At 42.7% G+C, this 19,999-nt stretch overlaps 2 protein-coding genes across 8 annotated transcripts in view; one reads left to right on the forward strand and one right to left on the reverse strand.

The window, feature by feature from the left end:
* abcb4 (ATP-binding cassette, sub-family B (MDR/TAP), member 4) overlaps positions 1-5,563 on the forward strand; it is a 46,141-nt gene extending 40,578 nt beyond the window's left edge. The window contains exons 24-28 of the mRNA XM_034174826.1: positions 460-616; positions 901-1,098; positions 1,473-1,679; positions 3,781-3,927; positions 4,448-5,563. Coding sequence (XP_034030717.1) covers positions 460-616; positions 901-1,098; positions 1,473-1,679; positions 3,781-3,927; positions 4,448-4,645 — 907 coding nt within the window. The 3' untranslated portion in view covers positions 4,646-5,563. The remainder of the gene's footprint in view (positions 1-459; positions 617-900; positions 1,099-1,472; positions 1,680-3,780; positions 3,928-4,447) is intronic.
* Positions 5,275-19,999, reverse strand: part of crot (carnitine O-octanoyltransferase) — a 32,796-nt gene continuing 18,071 nt past the window's right edge. For 4 of the 7 annotated variants that reach the window (XM_034174828.1, XM_034174831.1, XM_034174830.1 and 1 more), the window contains exons 10-17: positions 19,479-19,562; positions 19,251-19,358; positions 19,038-19,168; positions 18,829-18,952; positions 18,668-18,746; positions 13,432-13,525; positions 6,507-6,626; positions 5,275-6,188 (exon numbers count right to left, since the gene is read on the reverse strand). In XM_034174828.1, coding sequence (XP_034030719.1) covers positions 6,068-6,188; positions 6,507-6,626; positions 13,432-13,525; positions 18,668-18,746; positions 18,829-18,952; positions 19,038-19,168; positions 19,251-19,358; positions 19,479-19,562 — 861 coding nt within the window. In that variant the 3' untranslated portion in view covers positions 5,275-6,067. Of the gene's footprint in view, positions 6,189-6,506; positions 6,627-13,431; positions 13,526-18,667; positions 18,747-18,828; positions 18,953-19,037; positions 19,169-19,250; positions 19,359-19,478; positions 19,563-19,999 lie in introns of those variants that run through there. The other 3 variants (XM_034174832.1, XR_004561877.1, XR_004561878.1) reach the window with 3 other exon arrangements.

A 19,999-nucleotide genomic window follows, 5' to 3' on the forward strand; every position in this document is an offset into this window, starting at 1 on the left:
ACTTGTAATGTGCTGGTGTTAAAGTTTCTGCGTGCATCTTACAGTATTAATGAGTGATCATTGCCATGGACACCTCTAAAGAAATCATGTTGTGGCTTATTTATTTTTTTTATATTGCTATATTTGAAAAAGGGGTTTCTCACTGGAGTTGCATTGGAACGGGCCTCAGACATAAAACGCGTCTCATGTCCTGATGCAGAGCTGTACTGGATCCACTGTGGTGACCCTGAACTAACGGGACCAGTCAAAAGTCAAACAACACTTGAAAATGACTTTTTTAATTTAATAACTCAATTTCTGAATAAACAATTTTTTTGGGGGGGGGCACTACTTTTTCCTCTTCAGTTATGCATCAGCATAATTGAATGTTATTACTTTACTATGTAAAGGGTCAAACTTCTTTTTGGAATCCTCAACTATGCTTGTGTGTGTGTTTGACTCTTTTAATTCTTGTCGCAGAGTGATTTCTGCAGTCCTGTACGGTGCCATGGCTGTCGGTGAGGCGAATTCCTTCACTCCAAACTACGCCAAGGCCAAAATCTCAGCTTCCCACCTGATAATGCTGATCGAACGAGAGCCCCCCATCGATAATCTGTCACAGGACGGAGAGTCACCGGTACATTAACACAAGTGTGCAGGTTTACACGCTACAAGACTGGCAATCATGAAATCAAATACATCAGCCCAGGCTAAAAAAAAAAAAAGTCAAACTAAGATGATTTTAAAACTTCCTGGGAGATCAGCCCTACAATGTAATTATTTATATTTCAGGCTGACCGTGAGGTTTTCAATAATCGTTTGAAAAATTTGTCCTTTAGTTTCTGAGTAATCTTGCTAAGAGGAGAGGAAAAGGAATTGTGGTATTGCATTTAAAAAAGCATTCTTCTCTCGTTTTTTTAGAACACATTTGATGGTAATGTGAGATTTGAGAGTGTTAAGTTTAACTACCCGTCACGCCCGGATTTACCCATCCTCCAAGGGTTGAATCTGAAGGTGCGTAAGGGCGAGATGCTGGCGTTGGTGGGCAGCAGTGGCTGTGGGAAAAGTACCACAATCCAGCTTCTGGAGCGCTTCTACGACCCCAGAGAAGGACGTGTGGTGAGAAAACGATCATGACCGTATGCCTCTTCACCTACTGTACTGTCAGACAGATTGTGGGTAATGATATAGCTGAACAATAGGATCATTGTGTCTTTATAGCACAGTGCTCGTGATACAGCAACTTTGAGGCGGTACAAGCCCTGTCCAGTGTGTGTAATCAATGTCTAGCGTTATTTGACTTTAACTTGATGGGATCACTGTTGTTGCAATGTCCTGTGATATTTTATCAGTTACTGCCACCTTTTGGGTTCCCATGTCATTACAAGACCTCTGTTTGAAAACATTATTTTTGACTGAATATACACATAAACAGTGCTGCCACGACTTTCTGTTGAGTTAAGCCGACTCCTGTGCTGTCATTTCTCCTTCAGTTGCTGGATGGCAAAGATGCTAAACAGCTGAACATCCACTGGATAAGAGCTCACATCGGCATCGTGTCCCAGGAGCCCGTGTTGTTCGATTGCTCTTTGGCTGAGAACATCGCCTATGGAGACAACAGCCGGGTTGTATCCATGGAGGAGATAGAAGCAGCCGCTAGAGCAGCGAACATTCACAGCTTCATAGATGACCTTCCACAGGTAACAGCTGTGGTGTTGTTGCACTGAGACCGCTTTGGATGATGACCATCTCTTCTGAAGCAGACCAGCCAGAAGTGATAAAGGGAATACATGTACGAGGTCTGTTAGAAAAGTATCCGACCTTTTTATTTTTTTCAAAAACCGTATGGATTTGAATCACGTGTGATTGCATCAGCCAAGCTTGAACCTTCGTGCGCATGCGTGAGTTTTTTCACGCCTGTCGGTTGCATCATTCGCCTGTGAGCAGGCTTTGAGTGAGGTGTGGTCCACCCCTCTTGTCTATTTTTTATTGCGAATAAATGTCTGAACGATTTGGAGCTTTGCTGCATCAATTTTTTTCCAGAAACTGTGAGAGACCTCCAGGTGGACACCGTTCGGAAAATTAATATGGCTGTCAGGGACGATTTTATGGGGATTACACAGATTAAGGAGTGATCCAAACGGTTTAAAGACCGCCCACAACATGTCCTGTGAGGCTTCATCACGGCGTTGCTTTGCGCCATGCAGCTCCACCGCAATGCGCGGAATTCCTCCGCACGTCTGTCTCAGTGTGCCGAAAAAATGCTGATGACGACATACCGGATCAAGACAGCGTCCAGTTTAGAAATGAACGGCACATTCCACTGTTACAGGAGTTTTTGTCATGGAAAGAGGAGGGGCTCCACCGCGCGTCGGGGTGGAGCTGCATGGCGCAAAGCAACGCCGTGATGAAGCCTCACAGGACACGTTGGGGCATGTCCAGCTCATGCACAATCACAATCGGATAATCACACGACTGAAAAGCAGCTGTCTGAAATCCACCTTTAAGCCGTCCTGTGAGACCAACACCGAGGTGGTTTTGTCCCGCGTAATGAACGGCTCCGTGGCGCGTCCCTCCGCTTTTCTTTCCATGAAAAAAACTCCTGTAACGGTGGAATGTGCTGAAAAAGTGCTGATGTCCACATCTTCAGCCTTTTTGTGAAAGTCAGACGAGGTCCCGGCTCAAGAAAGCCTTCACGTTGGAAATGATCTGGTTGTTCCAGCGGGGTGTCAGCCTGTCGATGGGGGCTGGGAGCGCGCCGCGCTCTCAGCAGTTGTGGGCGGTCTTTAAACCGTCTGGATCACTCCTTAATCTGTGTAATCCCCATAAAATCGTCCCTGAAAGCCATATTAATTTTCCGAACGGTGTCCACCTGGAGGTCTCTCACAGTTTCTGGAAAAAAATTGATGCAGCAAAGCTCCAAATCATTCAGACATTTATTCACAATAAAAAAAATAGACGAGAGGGGTGGACCACACCTCACTCAAAGCCTGCTCACAGGTGAATGACGCAACCGACAGGAGTGAAAAAACTCACGCATGCGCACGAAGGTTCAAGCTTGGCTGATGCAATCACACGTGATTCAAATCCATATGGTTTTTGAAAATAAAAAGGTCGGATACTTTTCTAACAGACCTCGTATTTAATACAAACAAGAAATGGGTCAGAATTTCCTTTTTTTGCCAGAGTTTAAGTCACACCTTTGTTGTCTGTGGAACTCGCTTTCTAACACAGAATTTCCTTGGGGACAATTTTAGGAACTGTCAATAACTTGTATATAGCACATGTGGACATCACAGCTTGTGCTGTTACTGAACATAAGGCCCTTTATAATCAAAAATAAGCAAGATGGACAAATAAACATGGCCTACATATTTGATGTTATTTCATGTAGATTGGACAAAAATCATCAGATGGACACTGACTGTGTGCTCGTGTTTGTTAAATGAAATGCAACGATGATTAAACTGGGTGTTTTGACTCTATTTTGGGGGGTATCTCAGTACAGGCCAGACAAGGTGGGGGGTGGGGGAGCATGTGGCCTTATCTAGCCCATAGACTAACTTACAACTTATTTTTTACATCTTAAGACCACACAGAGATGAACTGGCACATTTGTAATATGCCCGTCGTTGTCAGTCATTATACAAGACTAACTCATTATCAGCTATTATTGGTACAGCTCACCTGCACGTGTGTGGGAGCATTTTTTTTTTTTTTTTTTTCATCACAGGTTTGCTTATTTTACACCATGTACCTCTCTGCCTCTCTCGCTCTCTCACTGGTCGACTGTACGAGCAGAGGTACAACACTCAAGCAGGTGACAAAGGGACCCAGCTGTCCGGGGGTCAGAAGCAGCGAATAGCCATAGCCCGAGCCATCCTCCGCAACCCCAAACTGCTGCTGCTGGACGAGGCCACTTCAGCACTCGATACAGAGAGCGAGAAGGTGAGTGTGTATGTCTGTGTGCTCACAGAGATACCACCAAAAAGAATCAGTTTGAGATGGCAGAGGCATTATTAACCCAATTGTTTCACAGAATCTTGGAAAGTGTGGTGGTACTGATTTTTAAGGGTCATGAGCAGAGCTGCTGTAACTACAGAGGCATGAAGCCGATCTGCCACAGCAGGAAGTTGTGGGAAAGAGTTGTGCAGCTTAGGCTGAGAAAAAGAGGCAAAGGTCTGTGAGCAAGTACATGGTTTCATGCTGAGAAACACCACTACAGATGCAGTGTTTGCTCAGAGAGTGCTGATGCAAAAGCACAGAGACCAGAAGTTGCACTGTTTGTGGTTGTAGAGAAAGCTTACGATGGGGTGCTCGGAGAGAAGCTGATATCAAAAGGATAATTTATAAAAAAAAAAAAAAAAAAAGTGAAATGATTTAACTTTGACCAAATGTACGAGCTGCTGTAGAGAGAATGATTCAGAGAACGTTCAGCATGTCAGTTGGTCTCCTCTGGTGTCTGTAGGTGGTGCAGGAGGCGTTGGACCAGGCCAGACAGGGGAGGACGTGTATTGTTGTGGCACATCGTCTGTCCACGATCCAAAACGCAGACCGGATTGCTGTGTTCCAGCAAGGCGTGGTGGTGGAGCAGGGGACACACCACCAGCTGCTGGCCAAGAAGGGAGTCTATTACACACTGGTCACCACACAGATGGGCCACTAGAGGGAGTGAGACAGGGAGCAGTACTACAAGTCACACTGCTTCCAACATGACTGGATTGAGCACATGTGCCTTCTGTCATTGCATTCACTCTGAGAACACTTCCAGTGGAAGAGTTTGGGTTTGAGGTGTTAATCACAGCCTGTTTGGAGTCCAGTCTTTCTTACAGCTGTTCCCCTTTTTTGGTTCAAAGGTCCTGTTAGGATCATAATTTTACATCGTTAGTGTTTCTCTGATAGTTGTACAATTTAGTGTTTGTTTTCCGACTGAGAATGCCGCTGTTGTTCCTCATGTGGGCAGTCAGTTGATTTGTGGTTCCATATACTCATGAGAAATATATCGACACTATATAACTGATTTTGCAACTTTATGACATGCCAACAGTGTACTAGATTCATTCTGTATCACTTAACACTGGGACCTAAGTGTGTATTCGTATTCTACGATGTAGTTGTGAATGTTTAGATTGTAAGTATTATGAAAATGTAATATTTATGCAATGTAAGTTCACAGAAAATTGTAACTGTCCAATATACACAATTTTGAATCGTGATTTAAATAAGAATCATCTTGTTTCTAAAATGTATAAAATGATGCTTAACGTATAAAAAATTTTGTATTCAAACTTTTTAAAATTGGCTGGATAAAACAAAATGAAAAGCAGAAAAATGTCAATTGACAGCTCATTCATACCTTGCACATCACATGCTACATTCTTCATCACATTTACTAATATGTCAAAAATTAACATTTTCATGTCTTTACATTGATAAAGATAACACTTAAAAAAATAAAATAACAGAAAACTGTGTGGTTTTAATACCCCACAATGGGCAAAGACCAAGATATTGCTTTGTTTCAGGGAAGACATAACTGGATAAACTTTCCGAATGTACCAAAGTCATTAAAAAAATAATGTAAGGAGGAGTACCTTTTGTTTTTTGTAATACAACCCTTTATGTTCAAATGGTGAAGTCTAGACCTGGTCAAAATGATCACTTCTGACTTCCAAATACACAAGTCAGAATATCTTAAAAGGACATTATCATGGCAAAGCATTCCCAGAGCACATACTTGTACACCTAATCATATTTTTCAAATTATCTCCATTTTAGCAGCCTCCAATGTACATGATAACTCAAAAAGCAGAGTGCAGATTAAGAAAATTTTGTAGCGGTGGATTACATTTTCCGGCCAAATCACATACTACAAAACTCTTAGTTCCTTGGTTTTTCAAGAGTCTTAAGACCTCACAAAGACCAAGTTTAAAGTGCCTGTTGACTGAAAGAGGTAACAATTTTTTGCTATTATCAACCTAGTAGTCGTATGCACTGAGTGCACCTTCTAGCTTAATATACAGTATATTAACAGAGAGACAAAGGTAAAAGCACAGGCTCAGTACTCTGCTCCTCTGTTCTCGAGTACTTAGAGCTGAGCTGTGGTGGCGAGGTGAAGCATTTCATGCAGGGAACTGGACAAGATCTTAAACAGTGATTCAGCATCTGTGTGGTAGCACGATTTCCAAGCAGAGATGGCGACCACAATCCTGGAGGAAAAACCAGACACCAGAATGAAAGACCTTTGATAACAGTCACAAATTGATATCCCCTGGGTCTGCCCTAGTCTGTAAATGTAATGAGCAAATATGATCCCCTCAATCATATTTGCCATTTAAAAAACAAAACAAAAAACGACCAAAAATCCAGTTTCTTCCCGTGCAGAAATCAGACTGGAAGTTGAACAAGGCTCTGACAGAATGTGGTCTATGACAGAAAATTTGGTGCACACATCAGCAACCTCACAGCATTGAAGATGATTAATAAAACATTTCCAGAGGAAAAGGTGTGTTTGCTTTTCTTCGTACCTGTCATCTCTGATGCGGTAGAAGAAGCCATAGCCATGGTGCACCATGGGAGCCACTGCACCCAGAACTGTAGAGTAGCCTGTCAGACTGGTGGACAACACAAAGTTCCCTCCACCACCACTGCAGACATGAACATAGAGTACCATCAGTGTTCTGCCTCAATAGCTGCCAAACTGTCAGTTCACTACAGCAAAGCCACATTTATCAGACTGTCCATTAATGCCAAACTTTTGAACCGTCTCGGCGTGGAAAATGCAGTCAGTGAATGAATAGAAAGATCATTAACACAAAAACAATACTGTTGTACGTTTACACATTAAAAAGGCATAAACTAATTTTGGTTAACTTTGATGCACCAGATCAAACCAAAAAACAACTTTGTTGTGCTTGCATACATAATGCCGCTTTGGCCAACGAGATGTTCAGGTGATGACAAATAAATGAATCCAACTGGGCCATTTGCATCATCTGCCATGAGGACCCTTCAAACCATGTTCGCTGTCATTTTGAATGTGGGTGCCGTCCTTTTTGAATGGTCAAATGTGCTGCTTCATCAGCCATGAGGACCTTGTCACGGCAACGCAGCAGCAGATGTGGTTGAAGTTACTTGTAGCATCAAATGAGCATCTCTGTCCGTTTCTTTCATTTCTAAAGTTTAGGTCTGATGACCACACGCCATCGTTGCATCTGATCCACAACTTTTATTATCCATCCCTAAAATCAAGGGTCTGCAATCTGTGACTCTTTATCCCTCCACAGTGGCTCCCTGTACTGTGAATCTTTTTTTTTCCTCTTATGCAGCAGCATCTTTAAAGTTGATTTCAGACTGCATGATGCTGTGACATAACTCTAGTGCCTTTGCAGGCAACGGAACAGGTCTCTGTCTCATTACATCTAAATTCTGGGTCTGTTAGTGAAGCACAGGGCTAGCTACTGATGAGCACCTTAGTAATCTCTGCTTCTCTGTTTATTTCTTGCTACTGAATTAATGGCTCAGGTGCAGTTATTTCCTGCAGACTGATTCTGCTCTTTTTACTACGAGTTTTCTCATTGGCAACACGTGGCGTACTTGTGTTTTGTGACACACACACACCAACATATGTGGCGGGGGGGGGGGGGATACTGATTATGTGCAGACATGATCACATGGGGGCCGGCCAGCCACGTCTGAACACACACAGAACAACAAGGCACCTCTCAGCTGATTGCCACACACTGGCAGCTGGAAATAACGGTTCAGCAGTGTTGTCAAAGTAACTTTGACAAGTTACTTTTTTAGTTTATATAGTTACTTTATGCAGTTACTTCTTAGCAGCTTTATGCAATTACTTTATTAGAATCTGCCGAAAACTTGCAACTAATAAGTAATGTAACTAATAAGGTAGCTAGTAATCTAACTTGGTTACTCTTAAGATTGAGCAATCAGCAAAGTAACTAAGTTACTTTTCTAAGTACTAAATCTTAAAAATAACCAAGTTAGATTGAGTTACTTTATTAATTACATTCTAATGAAGTAACTGTAAAATATAACTATAAAGTAACCAATGAAGTAACTTTTCAAAGTTACTTTGCCAACACCGCAGCTCGGTGCACACGACGCATTACATTACAAACACAGAGACCACAGCCAGAACAGGTATATAAATAATTACTACAATAATTACAGTAGTGTTCAAAATAATAGTAGTGCTATGTGACTAAAAAGATTAATCCAGGTTTTGAGTATATTTCTTATTGTTACATGGGAAACAAGGTACCGGTAGATTCAGTAGATTCTCACAAATCCAACAAGACCAAGCATTCATGATATGCACATTCTTAAGGCTATGAAATTGGGCTGTTAGTATAAAAAAAAAGTAGAAAAGGGGGTGTTCACAATAATAGTAGCAACACCATAGTAGGAGAAACATGCCCATATCATGATGCTTGCACCACCATGCTTCACTGTGAACTGTGGCTTGAATTCAGAGTTTGGGGGTCATCTCACAAACTGTCTGTGGCCCTTGGACCCAAAAGGAACAATTTTACTCTCATCAGTCCACAAAATATTCCATTTCTCTTTAGGCCAGTTGATGTGTTAAGCCTTCAGTTAATTCAAAATGCTGCAGCTAGAGTACTGACAGGGACTAGAAGGAGAGAGCATATCTCACCCATATTGGCCTCTCTTCATTGGCTTCCTGTTAATTCTAGAATAGAATTTAAAATTCTTCTTCTTACTTATAAGGTTTTGAATAATCAGGTCCCATCTTATCTTAGGGACCTCGTAGTACCATATCACCCCAATAGAGCGCTTCGCTCTCAGACTGCAGGCTTACTTGTAGTTCCTAGGGTTTGTAAGAGTAGAATGGGAGGCAGAGCCTTCAGCTTTCAGGCTCCTCTCCTGTGGAACCAGCTCCCAATTCAGATCAGGGAGACAGACACCCTCTCTACTTTTAAGATTAGGCTTAAAACTTTCCTTTTTGCTAAAGCTTATAGTTAGGGCTGGATCAGGTGACCCTGAACCATCCCTTAGTTATGCTGCTATAGACGTAGACTGCTGGGGGGTTCCCATGATGCACTGTTTCTTTCTCTTTTTGCTCTGTATGCACCACTCTGCATTTAATCATTAGTGATCGATCTCTGCTGCCCTCCACAGCATGTCTTTTTCCTGGTTCTCTCCCTCAGCCCCAACCAGTCCCAGCAGAAGACTGCCCCTCCCTGAGCCTGGTTCTGCTGGAGGTTTCTTCCTGTTAAAAGGGAGTTTTTCCTTCCCACTGTAGCCAAGTGCTTGCTCACAGGGGGTCGTTTTGACCGTTGGGGTTTTACATAATTATTGTATGGCCTTGCCTTACAATATAAAGCGCCTTGGGGCAACTGTTTGTTGTGATTTGGCGCTATATAAAAAAATTGATTGATTGATTGATTGATGTGTTCTTTGGCAAATTATAACCTCTTCTGCACATCTTTTATTTAACAGAGGGACTTTACGGGGGATTCTTGCAAATAAATTAGCTTCACACAGGCGTCTTCTAACTGTCACAGCACTTACAGGTAACTCCAGACTGTCTTTGATCATCCTGGAACTGATCAATGGGTGAGCCTTTGCCATCCTGGTTATTCTTCTATCCATTTTGATGGTTGTTTTCTGTTTTCTTCCACATGTCTCTGGTTTTTTTTTTTGTCCATTTTAAAGCATTGGAGATCATTGTAGATGAACAGCCTATAATTTTTTACACCTGCGTATACGTTTTCCCCTCTCCAATCAACTTTTTAAATCAAACTATGCTGTTCTTCTGAACAATGTCTTGAATGTCCCATTTTCCTCAGGCTTTCAAAGACAAAAGCATGTTCAACAGGTGCTGGCTTCATCCTTAAATAGGGCACACCTGATTCACACCGTTTGTACCACAAAATTGACGAACTCACTGACTGAATGCCACACTACTATTATTGTGAACACCCCCTTTTCTACTTTTTTTTTTTTTTTAACCAATAGCCCAATTTCATAGCCTTAAGAGTGTGCATATCATGAATGCTTGGTCTTGTTGGATTTGTGAGAATCTACTGAATCTACTGGTACCTTGTTTCCCATGTAACAATAAGAAATATACTCAAAACCTGGATTAATCTTTTTAGTCACATAGCACTACTATTATTCTGAACACTACTGTACATACACAATTACATAAATAACTAAAAAATTAATCACAGAGCAAAGAATAGGAGAGTGACACTTTGTTCTGTGGGATTATCGAAAAAAGTGGGCATGTCCGCGCGAGCCGCTGCTGTTGGAATCTCTGGACCTGGACCTCACAGCTGGAGAACACATACCATGTTTTGAAGGACATGACATAACTCTACGCTGCAGTGGCGGATGCTGGTCTTTCAAGGAGGGGAAGCTCAATTTCGGCCTACATCATAAAATGTGTCAGTTTATTTATACGTAAATTCTACCCTTCGTTCCCTTTCAAGAAAATGATCTGTGACCCTGTCGTACCAACAAGGCGTCTTTTCCAGAGACTTGACTAATGTCCTCTCAATGGCCAGCAGAGCTGCTTAAACGGCCTTGGCCCATGGTGTTGTGGGTGTAAGTCTTGAGCCGCTTTAAACAGGAGAAGCTCCTCTCTACACCTGCAGATGTAGCTCCAATCGTTGCCACTAATGACAATAGTTTGTACACCTGAGGCATTGCACTGTCCAACTCCATGTCTTTCAGAAACAGCAAGAAGAATTCAAAAACAGACTGAGCGTCTCTTCCCCCAGAAACATCAAAAAATCCAATAAAGCGCTCCTGAATTTTACCTGCCCTATCCACATAGCGAACAATGACAGAGTTGAGCATGGCAAGCTATATCAGTTGTTTCATCCACCTGCCATGCAAAAAAGAGAGCAGCCTGGATTTCATCCTTGATCTCATCAGAAACAGTGGCTGAAAGAGCAGAGATCAAGTCATTTTGGATTGCATGGGACATACCAGAAAACACAGCTGATGACTGGAATTGTGTGGCCAGGACAGAGTCATATTTAGCTAATGTTTCATTAAACTCCCTGTAATTCCCCTTGTTGGATGATTCAACACTCATCATGCCCCCTAAATGACAGCTCCTGACAGCCAAGCAAGGAAGTCACATCAATAAGGCAGTTTAGGAAAGCTCTGTTTTGTTTAACTGCTTCATTATGTTTTGCCACTTGAATGCGAGCGCCTTCATTGATTGCGTGCTCAACCCTGACTCTGCCCAGGAAACTTAACCTTGCACATGCACTCACATGTTCATTGCTTTTTTCATGCCTTTTGTATGTCCTGTCAAAGTTGGACAGATCTCCAAAACCCACTTTTGACCAGACAACACATCCCTGAGATGGTTTCATCAAGAGGCATGGCCAACAGTACATTTTATTTGTTACAGCACTTCCAGTCAGCTAGCTCACTTTGTCATACCAGGACAGCTGAAAAGACCTGTTACTTTTCCCCACCTTTTGCACCAAATTAATCTGAGGAGTTGATCTGCCCTGCTGTTTAACTCTACGTTTTTCTTCGTAAGGAAGACTATCAAATGGCTTCGCCAAAATCTGGTCCACAACATTCAAATTGTCTGCCATTATGTGCAGCTTGCTACCTAGCTAGCTCGCTAGCTGGGACTGGCGCGAGGCTCGTGTGAAGTGTGTCCGCCTGTGAGTGCTTTGTGACGGTGGAGGAGCTCAGCAGCACCCGCTGCTCGGTAGGGACAGAAACTGCGATAGAAGTCAGAAAGAGTGATAGAAGTCAGTCTCCAAACACAAGCAGCTACAAAAAAAAAACAAAACACCAGAAATAGAAGCTCGATTTGTCGCTAGTCGTTTTTAAACAAAGAAAATGCCGCTAAGAAGATTAGGAAAGTCTCCGGTTCAACTCAGAACACAATGAAAATTTAAAAATGCTCCCACGGATATTTACACCAAAAGATCGCTGATTCACTCATTTCACTGTCAATCAAAAAGGGATTCAGCCTCAGACAGATCATCCAATCATCATGCAGAAGCTGAGCGTCCGCGCCAGCCGAGGCCAGCTCACTGCCCCATAGACTCCCAGAGACGCTGAGCGTCCGATGGGCGGGACAAAGCCCAGCATTTATCCAATGACTCGTCTCGTTTCGCTGCACTCTTTGCTTCGCTATTGAAGTCTGTGGACGCTCAGCGTCCACACTGTTTAAAGCACTGTGAAGCTGCGGGAATGAGTGAGAGGAAAGCCACGTCGTTACCAGTGATAAGAAGCTGATTCTGAACAAAGGTTCAGCGCGTTGTAGTGCATATTTAGTCAATGACATGTACACACAACAGTATATATTTGATCACTTATTTTTTGACATTTTAGGGGAAGCTGAGCTTCCCTTGCAGTCTTAGAGCAATCGCCTCTGCTACGCTGTGAGGCGTGTGCTTGTTGTCCTCACATAGAAATACATAAAACACGCTTTTGCCACGGGCTGGAGTGGCTGCTCAGCACGCACATCAGCAGGCTGCTCCATGTGAAAAGGACTGTCTGATCACGTGAATACTCAGCATGTGATTTGAATGGCACGTGACCCACATGAGCGCTGGTTCACATGACGTGGTTTCTCTCCCCTGGCGCACCGCTCACTGGACATGTGGGGCAGCAGATATGGACATGCTAAGCGTGCAGTGCTTCATTCATGTCATTTCATGATTCTACGTCTATGACCATGGGTCATCTACAGAGGAACAGAAGGATCATACTTGTATTGTCCGCTCGATAAGAGGGATTCAATAAATTGCAGTGTTTTTTTATGGTGTGTGGTTTCTATTTTTTTCCCCACAGCAGCGACATCCGCGGACAAAGGGGGGCATGTCCCCCTGCAACCTGGAGCCACGAGGTGTATGTCACTGCGGGATTTCCACACGTTCTAATAATTCAAACACATATCACGTTTGCAGCGCGGTCACCAGCAGATCACTGCGCGCTGAACACGCCATTCTGCCTGATGCGTTCATGACTCGAGAGCCGGCTCTTCATGAGACTAGAACCCTGCTGATGTCTTCATGAAAGGAGCACATCAGGTAATTAAAGTAAAACATAAAGGGAGAACAGCAATTCACGTCATTTCAGTGCTTCCTGGTGTACATCCAGGTGGAGGCTAACTCCGCTCTTCATAACAGGAATTAAGTATAAATTGTGGTGTTTTATTAATTTTTGCTCTGCTGCTGTGTGCATGACTTTCCCTGTGCTTGCACTGTGTTTGTGCGCGTGAACACGAGCACGAAACCGTCGCTGCAGTATCGTGCATGCCTGTCCGACCGTCTGTCCACCCCGACAGCAGGTGGAATGTTTCACGGGTCCCCATTTCATTTTTGGTTTGTGGGTTTTCTTCCGGTTTCTGCAACTTTCATGTTATGTGTGAAGGAGCCCTTACAATATTCATGCATTTTGCTATTAGTATTAGGTATTAGCTACCTTCTTGCATAGAGGGGATCCATGAAGAGATCCGGAGTTGGACGTCCCTCCTCTTTTGCGACAAGATAAAGTCCAAGAAGATGCCTGTCAAAACCTGGCAACAAATGACAATGTAAATCATACAGATGTAAATCATACACTGACAAAATGGGAGAAAAAAATAATCAGCTGCTGTTCAATAACTGCTTTCAAATATTCGTAGTCAGACTCCGGTGCTCCCATTTTAAAATATTTCAGAAGACAAAAACATCACTGCAGCCACATGAATAAAGCTGCAGGCTGTAGTTCTCGTCTCTGCTGCCTTATTCTTTAACATTTTTGTGCTAAAGGACATGATCTGTCATCTCACTGCTAAAGATGGCTTTGCAGCCATGTTTTCCCTAGCATTTCGAACATTTGTTCAGCCAATAGACAACCCTTGTGTTCTTTTTAACATGGCGAATATGGCTCTTAATGTTCCTGAGCCTGAGAGCATTGAAGCCTCACCTGTGGCGTGCGAAATCTTAAATTCTTTCATCAACAAGGTTGTGTCAACTAGAGCCCTTATTAGCCCTCCGTCTGTTGATGTGTTTGATTCTGTCACTTGTAAAGCCGTGTTGTATCAGTTTGAGCCTGTGACACTCTCCTGTTTAGAAAAAGTGGTGTCAGATGAAGCCTGCGGGCTCACCCAGTGATCCTATTCCTCAGCGTCTGTCCAAAGAAGTGTTTCCCACAATGGCCTCCTCTGTCCTAGATTGTGCGTTCGACACAGTGGATCATGAGATCCTCTTGGATCACCTTAAGAATGTAGTCAGTGTTCAGGGTTATGCTCTAGAATGGTTCAGATCATACTTAATGGATACAAGTTTTTGTGTAAGACTTGGAGATTTTGTTTCCTCCACAGCTCCCGTCGTGGTGTGTCACAGGGGTCCATTCTTGGGCCACTTCTTTTTTCATTGTATTTGCTTCCGTTGCGATCAGTTTTTCGTAGATATGGGGTGTCATTTTACCTTTATCCTGATGACAGTCAAATCTATGTGCCCCCTAAAGCGTGAGAATGCTTTTGGTGCCAATCAACTTTTAGAGTGCATCGAGAACATTAAAGACTGGTTGTCTGCAAACTTTCTACTCTTTAATGAAAAGAAAACTGAAGTTCTTCTGGTCGGACCAAGTAAATCAGGTAGTTGTGGTTCAGTAAACCTTGGACCATTGACACAGTGTATTAAATCGACTGTTTGTAACCTTGGTGTGAGAATGGATGAAGATTTTAAACTTGATTAAAAAAAATCAGTGCTGTTGTGAAGGCAAGTTTCTTTCACTTGAGGCAGCTAGCTAAGATAAAGCCATCACTTTCAAGGCCTCACCTGGAGATTTTAATCCATGCTTTTGTCATGACTCGGCTGAACTATCGTAATGCGCTGTACACCGGTATTAGCCAGGCCTCACTTGCATGGCTGCAGCTGGTTCAGAATGCTGCAGCCCATCTTTTAACTGGATCCCGGAAGTGTGACCATATTTCACCCGTTCTTTCTTCCGTTCACTGGCTGCCAGTTCGTTATATTGATCTCAAAATTTTATTGTTATTTTTAAATGTCTCAATGATCTTGCCCCATGGTATCTGTCTGACCTGCTCGTGTCTTATTCCCCTTCACATTCTCTTAGGTCATGAGATCAAGCTCTGCTTGTAGTTCCTTAGACCAAGCTCAAACTTAGAGGTGATAGAGCTTTTTCTGTTGTTGGTCCCAGATTGTGGAATGACCTGCCTCTCTGTATCAGGCAGGCGGATTGACCTCTAGTCTTTAAATCTCGCCTTAAAACATATTTGTTTTCTTTGGCTTTTGACTAGAGGATTGATGATTTTACTCTTTTAAAGACTTATATTGTTGCCACTGTTATTTACCATGTGATTATTTATTTATTTAAGTCTTTGTTGTACAGCACTTTGGTCAACCTTGTTGTTTTTAAATATGCTCTACAAATATACTGGATTGAATTTGTACCTTCATCTGGGATTAATTGATTCTCTATAGCAGCCTTCATATTGTTGCCTTTTTCTGTTAGGTCCCTTTCACACCGGGCCTGCTTCAAGTTGCATATGCTGCATATCTAATAACGCAGGAACGTCTGCGTCAGTTGTGCGCAGTGTGTGTGTGTGTGTGTGTGGGGTGGGTGAAGCTTGAGGAGGTGAGAGTGCTGAGGAGCTCAGCTGCACCCAGACTGTAAAATGAGCAGGTGTGCACTCTGATTTCTCTTCTAGTTTATATTTCTTCTTGTGCAGTGCTGCAGGTGTGCACTCAGATTTCTGTTATAGTTTATCATTCTTCCTCTGACCGCAGAGCTGCAGCTGGTGCACAAGCGAGTGAACAGTCCATGAGTGGACATGGCGATGTCCTCCATGAGGAGTTATACTGGATGTGGACATGTCCTGTCTCTGGCAATCAGTCTGTGAGCAGGACTTATGGACTTTATTTAACACAATCGTGACAGAACTTGAGGAGGTGAGTGCGAGGAGCTGCAGCCAGGCTCCAATGAGCTTCTTTTAATTGCTCACGTTTGCTCTTTGAGCGGTGTATTTTTCCTGCATTGTGTACACTGTATGAAAAGTTTGACAACAATCCTGCATGATTTATAGCTCGGCAACAATGGAGCACAGCAGGAATCATAAATTGGCTTCGGGTAGCGATATATTGTATGGGTGTGGCATCCAGTCACGTTAAGTACCGTTAATTTGCATCAACTTGTGAAAAAATTACTTCCTTTATGCGTCCTATGTTTGATGCAGAAAAAATTAAACATGGTTAAGTTTTTTGTGTCCGTTTCGCGTCACCCTTTGCATCCCTCATGGTATTGTGGCGTTAGGTTGCATCAACTTGGCGTCGTCATGATGCCACATGATGCAACTTGAAGCAGGCCGGGTGTGAAAGGGGCTGTACTTGAAGCTCAACATTTTACTCACACTGAGTTCTCAGCTCAGAATGACCTGTGAGGACAATGACCAGCCTGTTCACGTTTCACCCACACAAGTCTGGTGCTGAGTTTTTTCCCCAGATTCCTCAGCGTGAGGCAGATGAGCGTCTACGTCCACCACCACCACCCCCCAACCATGGACCTTACGCCAGTCTAATGCAGGTTACTGTCCCAGCCAAGGCCGGTGTCGCCGACCGAATGGTCCCCTCTAAAAATCAGTCCATCCTGCCTTCACTGTGTACGCATTATTTCGGACCACAGCAGCTTCATGTCAACAGTCACTCACCGATCATCACCTCATTTCTGCTTAAAATGGCAAAATTTAAAAATGCGCCAATCATATTGAGAAATACAGTAAAACTAACCTAAGCCGTCATCATATAAACTGGATATTCGCACTCAGTGGACAAAAGCATACATCCCAATGCTTTTGTATGATTTTCTATGTAATAAACACTTTATATAACAGTTTTTAGGTCACATCAGACAGAATGTCCCACTCCATCATGTATTTCAATTAAAAACCCCTCGCATTTACTGAACACAGCAGTCTGGACGTGCCCAGTAACGGGTATGAAATGAAGTTCAACATTGACACTCATTGATTGGAGAAAAGTGGGCATCGTATTTCCTTGATTAAAAGCCCAGCCGTTTATTTTTTTCAAACCGTGCTCAGACAAGGAACCTAAACGAGGCAGGGTATAATTCAAGGCCGGTGATTATTAACAAAATTGCTGATTGTTGCCTGCACTGTAATATGGTGTCAAGTTTCACACATATCCCTGGGTGTGATGAACCAAACTACTTTAGATTAGAGTCCTCTGCATGGCTCTCTGTAGCCTGAGATGCACCTGCTGAACAACTGAGACAGCAAAGACTTATGTTTTCACTCCTTCCTCTCCCATCATTTTTAAAGATTTCTGCAGTGTGCATGTAGCGGCTACACTCTGCATCGTGTTGTTATGACTCTGCCCATTCGCTCCCCTCAGGACGCGAACTCACGATCTTTGGCATGGAATCTGGACTCTCAGAAGGCTAAAACCCAGGGCTCTGGCCTTGTGACCAAAGAATACTTTTGAGCTATTGGGAGTGAGGTTTACTAACTACGTATGCACAGTGACACCTGCTGGCCTCCGTTACACGCACAGCGATTACACTATGATCATGGATCAAATACAGGAACGTTTGGCAGAAAAGTCCACAAATATGACCAACTTTACAACATGGGGTCAGAAAAAGACGCTCAAATGACCCACAATTCATGGAGGAACTTGTATGTACAGTATCGTTGGTTTGGAGTTTGATGATTGTATAAAGAAGTGGAGCTTGCTGTGGGACAAATTAATCCAGAGAACTCTTTATGTAAGTTACAGTGTTTCTGCTGTAAATTACATAAAGACGCAACAAAGAACTTTAAAAAGGTCACGTACACGTCAACGTCAATGCATGGCCACGGAGCTGGAGAAGCATAAATCAGGCTTTAAGATTTTAAGGTACCACTCTGCAGCTGACTTAGAAAAAAGAGTGACTCAACCAAATGTAATCTTTTTAATGCACATAATGTCCGGCGCTTTTTTAAAGGCAAGTTTTAACCTGGTCGTTAAATGAGGCAGGTCCTGATTAAAGATCAGACTTTTAATCAAGGAAATACATCAGCCTAATTGGTGTTGGGGATTCCCAGTAGATCATTTGGTGCCTCCTGACTGTAAATAATCCTTTATACATATTGTCCCTTTTATACATATAACAGATTTTGTCCATTTTATACATATGTGACGAAATTAGGGAGAGGAAATACATCTGAAAAATACAGGGTCATTTTAGAACCTCAGAACAAACTTTAATAAATCATACACACCCACAAAATTAGGAAGCAACAATCATCCTTAAGCTGCTTTTTGTTCGCAACCACAACAAACCGCCAAACATGAGGTGAAATTCTCGAAATTCTGTACACTTGTGGTACTGAATGCTACCTCTCCAGTTTAAGATCACGATCACCTATCTACCAAACTTAACAAGATCACCATGAGAACCAGCATAAAATATTCTTACATACAATAAATCACCATTATTTTAGCATTACAGTTCTCCCAGAATCCCCTGTGTTGCTGTTCCCATGTCAGACTGAACTCCTCCCAACTGCCACCACAAAGAAGCCCCCCCACACACACAATTTTATACCAAAAATGGATCCACGTTATTTTCACAGCTCAAATTGCATCAGAAGAGTGTGTGTGTGTGTGTGTGTGTGTGTGTGTGTGTGTGTGTGTAAGTAAGACAATCAAACCTTTTCCATCCTGAGCTTCAGCCATCAGTTTGTTGTGTTTATTAAATGCCAGCAGCATGGCGCTCCTTTTGGCGTCAACCTAAAAGCAGAGTGTTTATATCCATGACACACCGTATCAAACGCGGAAAAACTGCTTCTGTGTTTCCATGCCGCACACTCACGGTGCGCGTGGAGTCCATCATGGCCTGACACCAATTCACAGCTTCCTGTGTGCAGGGTCGCATCGTCTCTGTTCTACCGTGGTAGAACTTGCGGGTTGTAGCCGTCTCATAACAACACCCTGGTCTGAGCAAGAGCAGAAGACAGATATTCACCTTAAAAATTAGCGACATACCAGGAAAACACAGGCTGATTTTTAATCCGTACGTACCTTCCGTGCTTTTTATAGTAGGCCAACTGCATGGCCAGCTGAACGAAGGTGTCGGGATGCAGCTTCCTCTGCTTGATGGCTGCTTTTCCAAAGTCAGTGAATGCATAAACTACGAGCTGCAGGTCTTGTGTCTGTAAAATACACACACACACACAGAGCTGTATGTGTAAATCACACTGCAGCAAAGTTCAGCATTTTCAAATATCAGCTCACTGTCTCTCTGTATCTTTGTTTGGCGTCACTGATGTCACTCCGAACTTTGTCGTCCACCGTAAACACCAGTTCCTCAGGTAGAGGCATGGACCTGACAGTGTCTGAACCCTAAAAAAGTAATACTTCTTATTATTTGAAAAGGATCCACTTCAGCTGAACCATCATTAATGATCACAAGGACTGTGGGAGAAATACAACATCCATTTATGAACACAATCAGCGGATTACCTTCCATTTGCCTTCTCTGGCTTTTATTTGCTGATCCAAGTAGGAACACATGGACACGAGCACCATGGCGTCATATGGAGCATGCTGCAAAAGAATGGAATTGAAATGTTGCATCAATATCTTTCATCCTTTAAAGCTGTACGGCCTTTGAAATGTCATATAACTGACAATATTTAGTATCTATTGAAATCCAAGTATTATAGCGTAGGCTTATTTTTGTAATCTGATGGAAAAGTATCACTCATTTTAATGAAGAGAACATATTTACATGGGGAGTAATTTTAGAAAAAATATTTTATTTTACTCTTATCATTATCTACAGGAGAAAGCGCATGCATGCATGACATTTTGAGATTACTTCTGACCCGACGCCTTTGCGTACTGCACGTTACCAGCAAGTGTGAGCTAACATCCGTAGGATGTCTTGTAGATCACTTCAGAGGTGTTACTTGGTTTCAAAAGCAGTGTTTTTACATTTAGACGTGCTTATTTCTCACCAACCTTTACAAAATATAAGAGAA

Source organism: Thalassophryne amazonica, chromosome 7 (assembly GCF_902500255.1).
Source record: "Thalassophryne amazonica chromosome 7, fThaAma1.1, whole genome shotgun sequence".
NCBI classification, from domain to species: Eukaryota; Metazoa; Chordata; class Actinopteri; order Batrachoidiformes; family Batrachoididae; genus Thalassophryne; species Thalassophryne amazonica.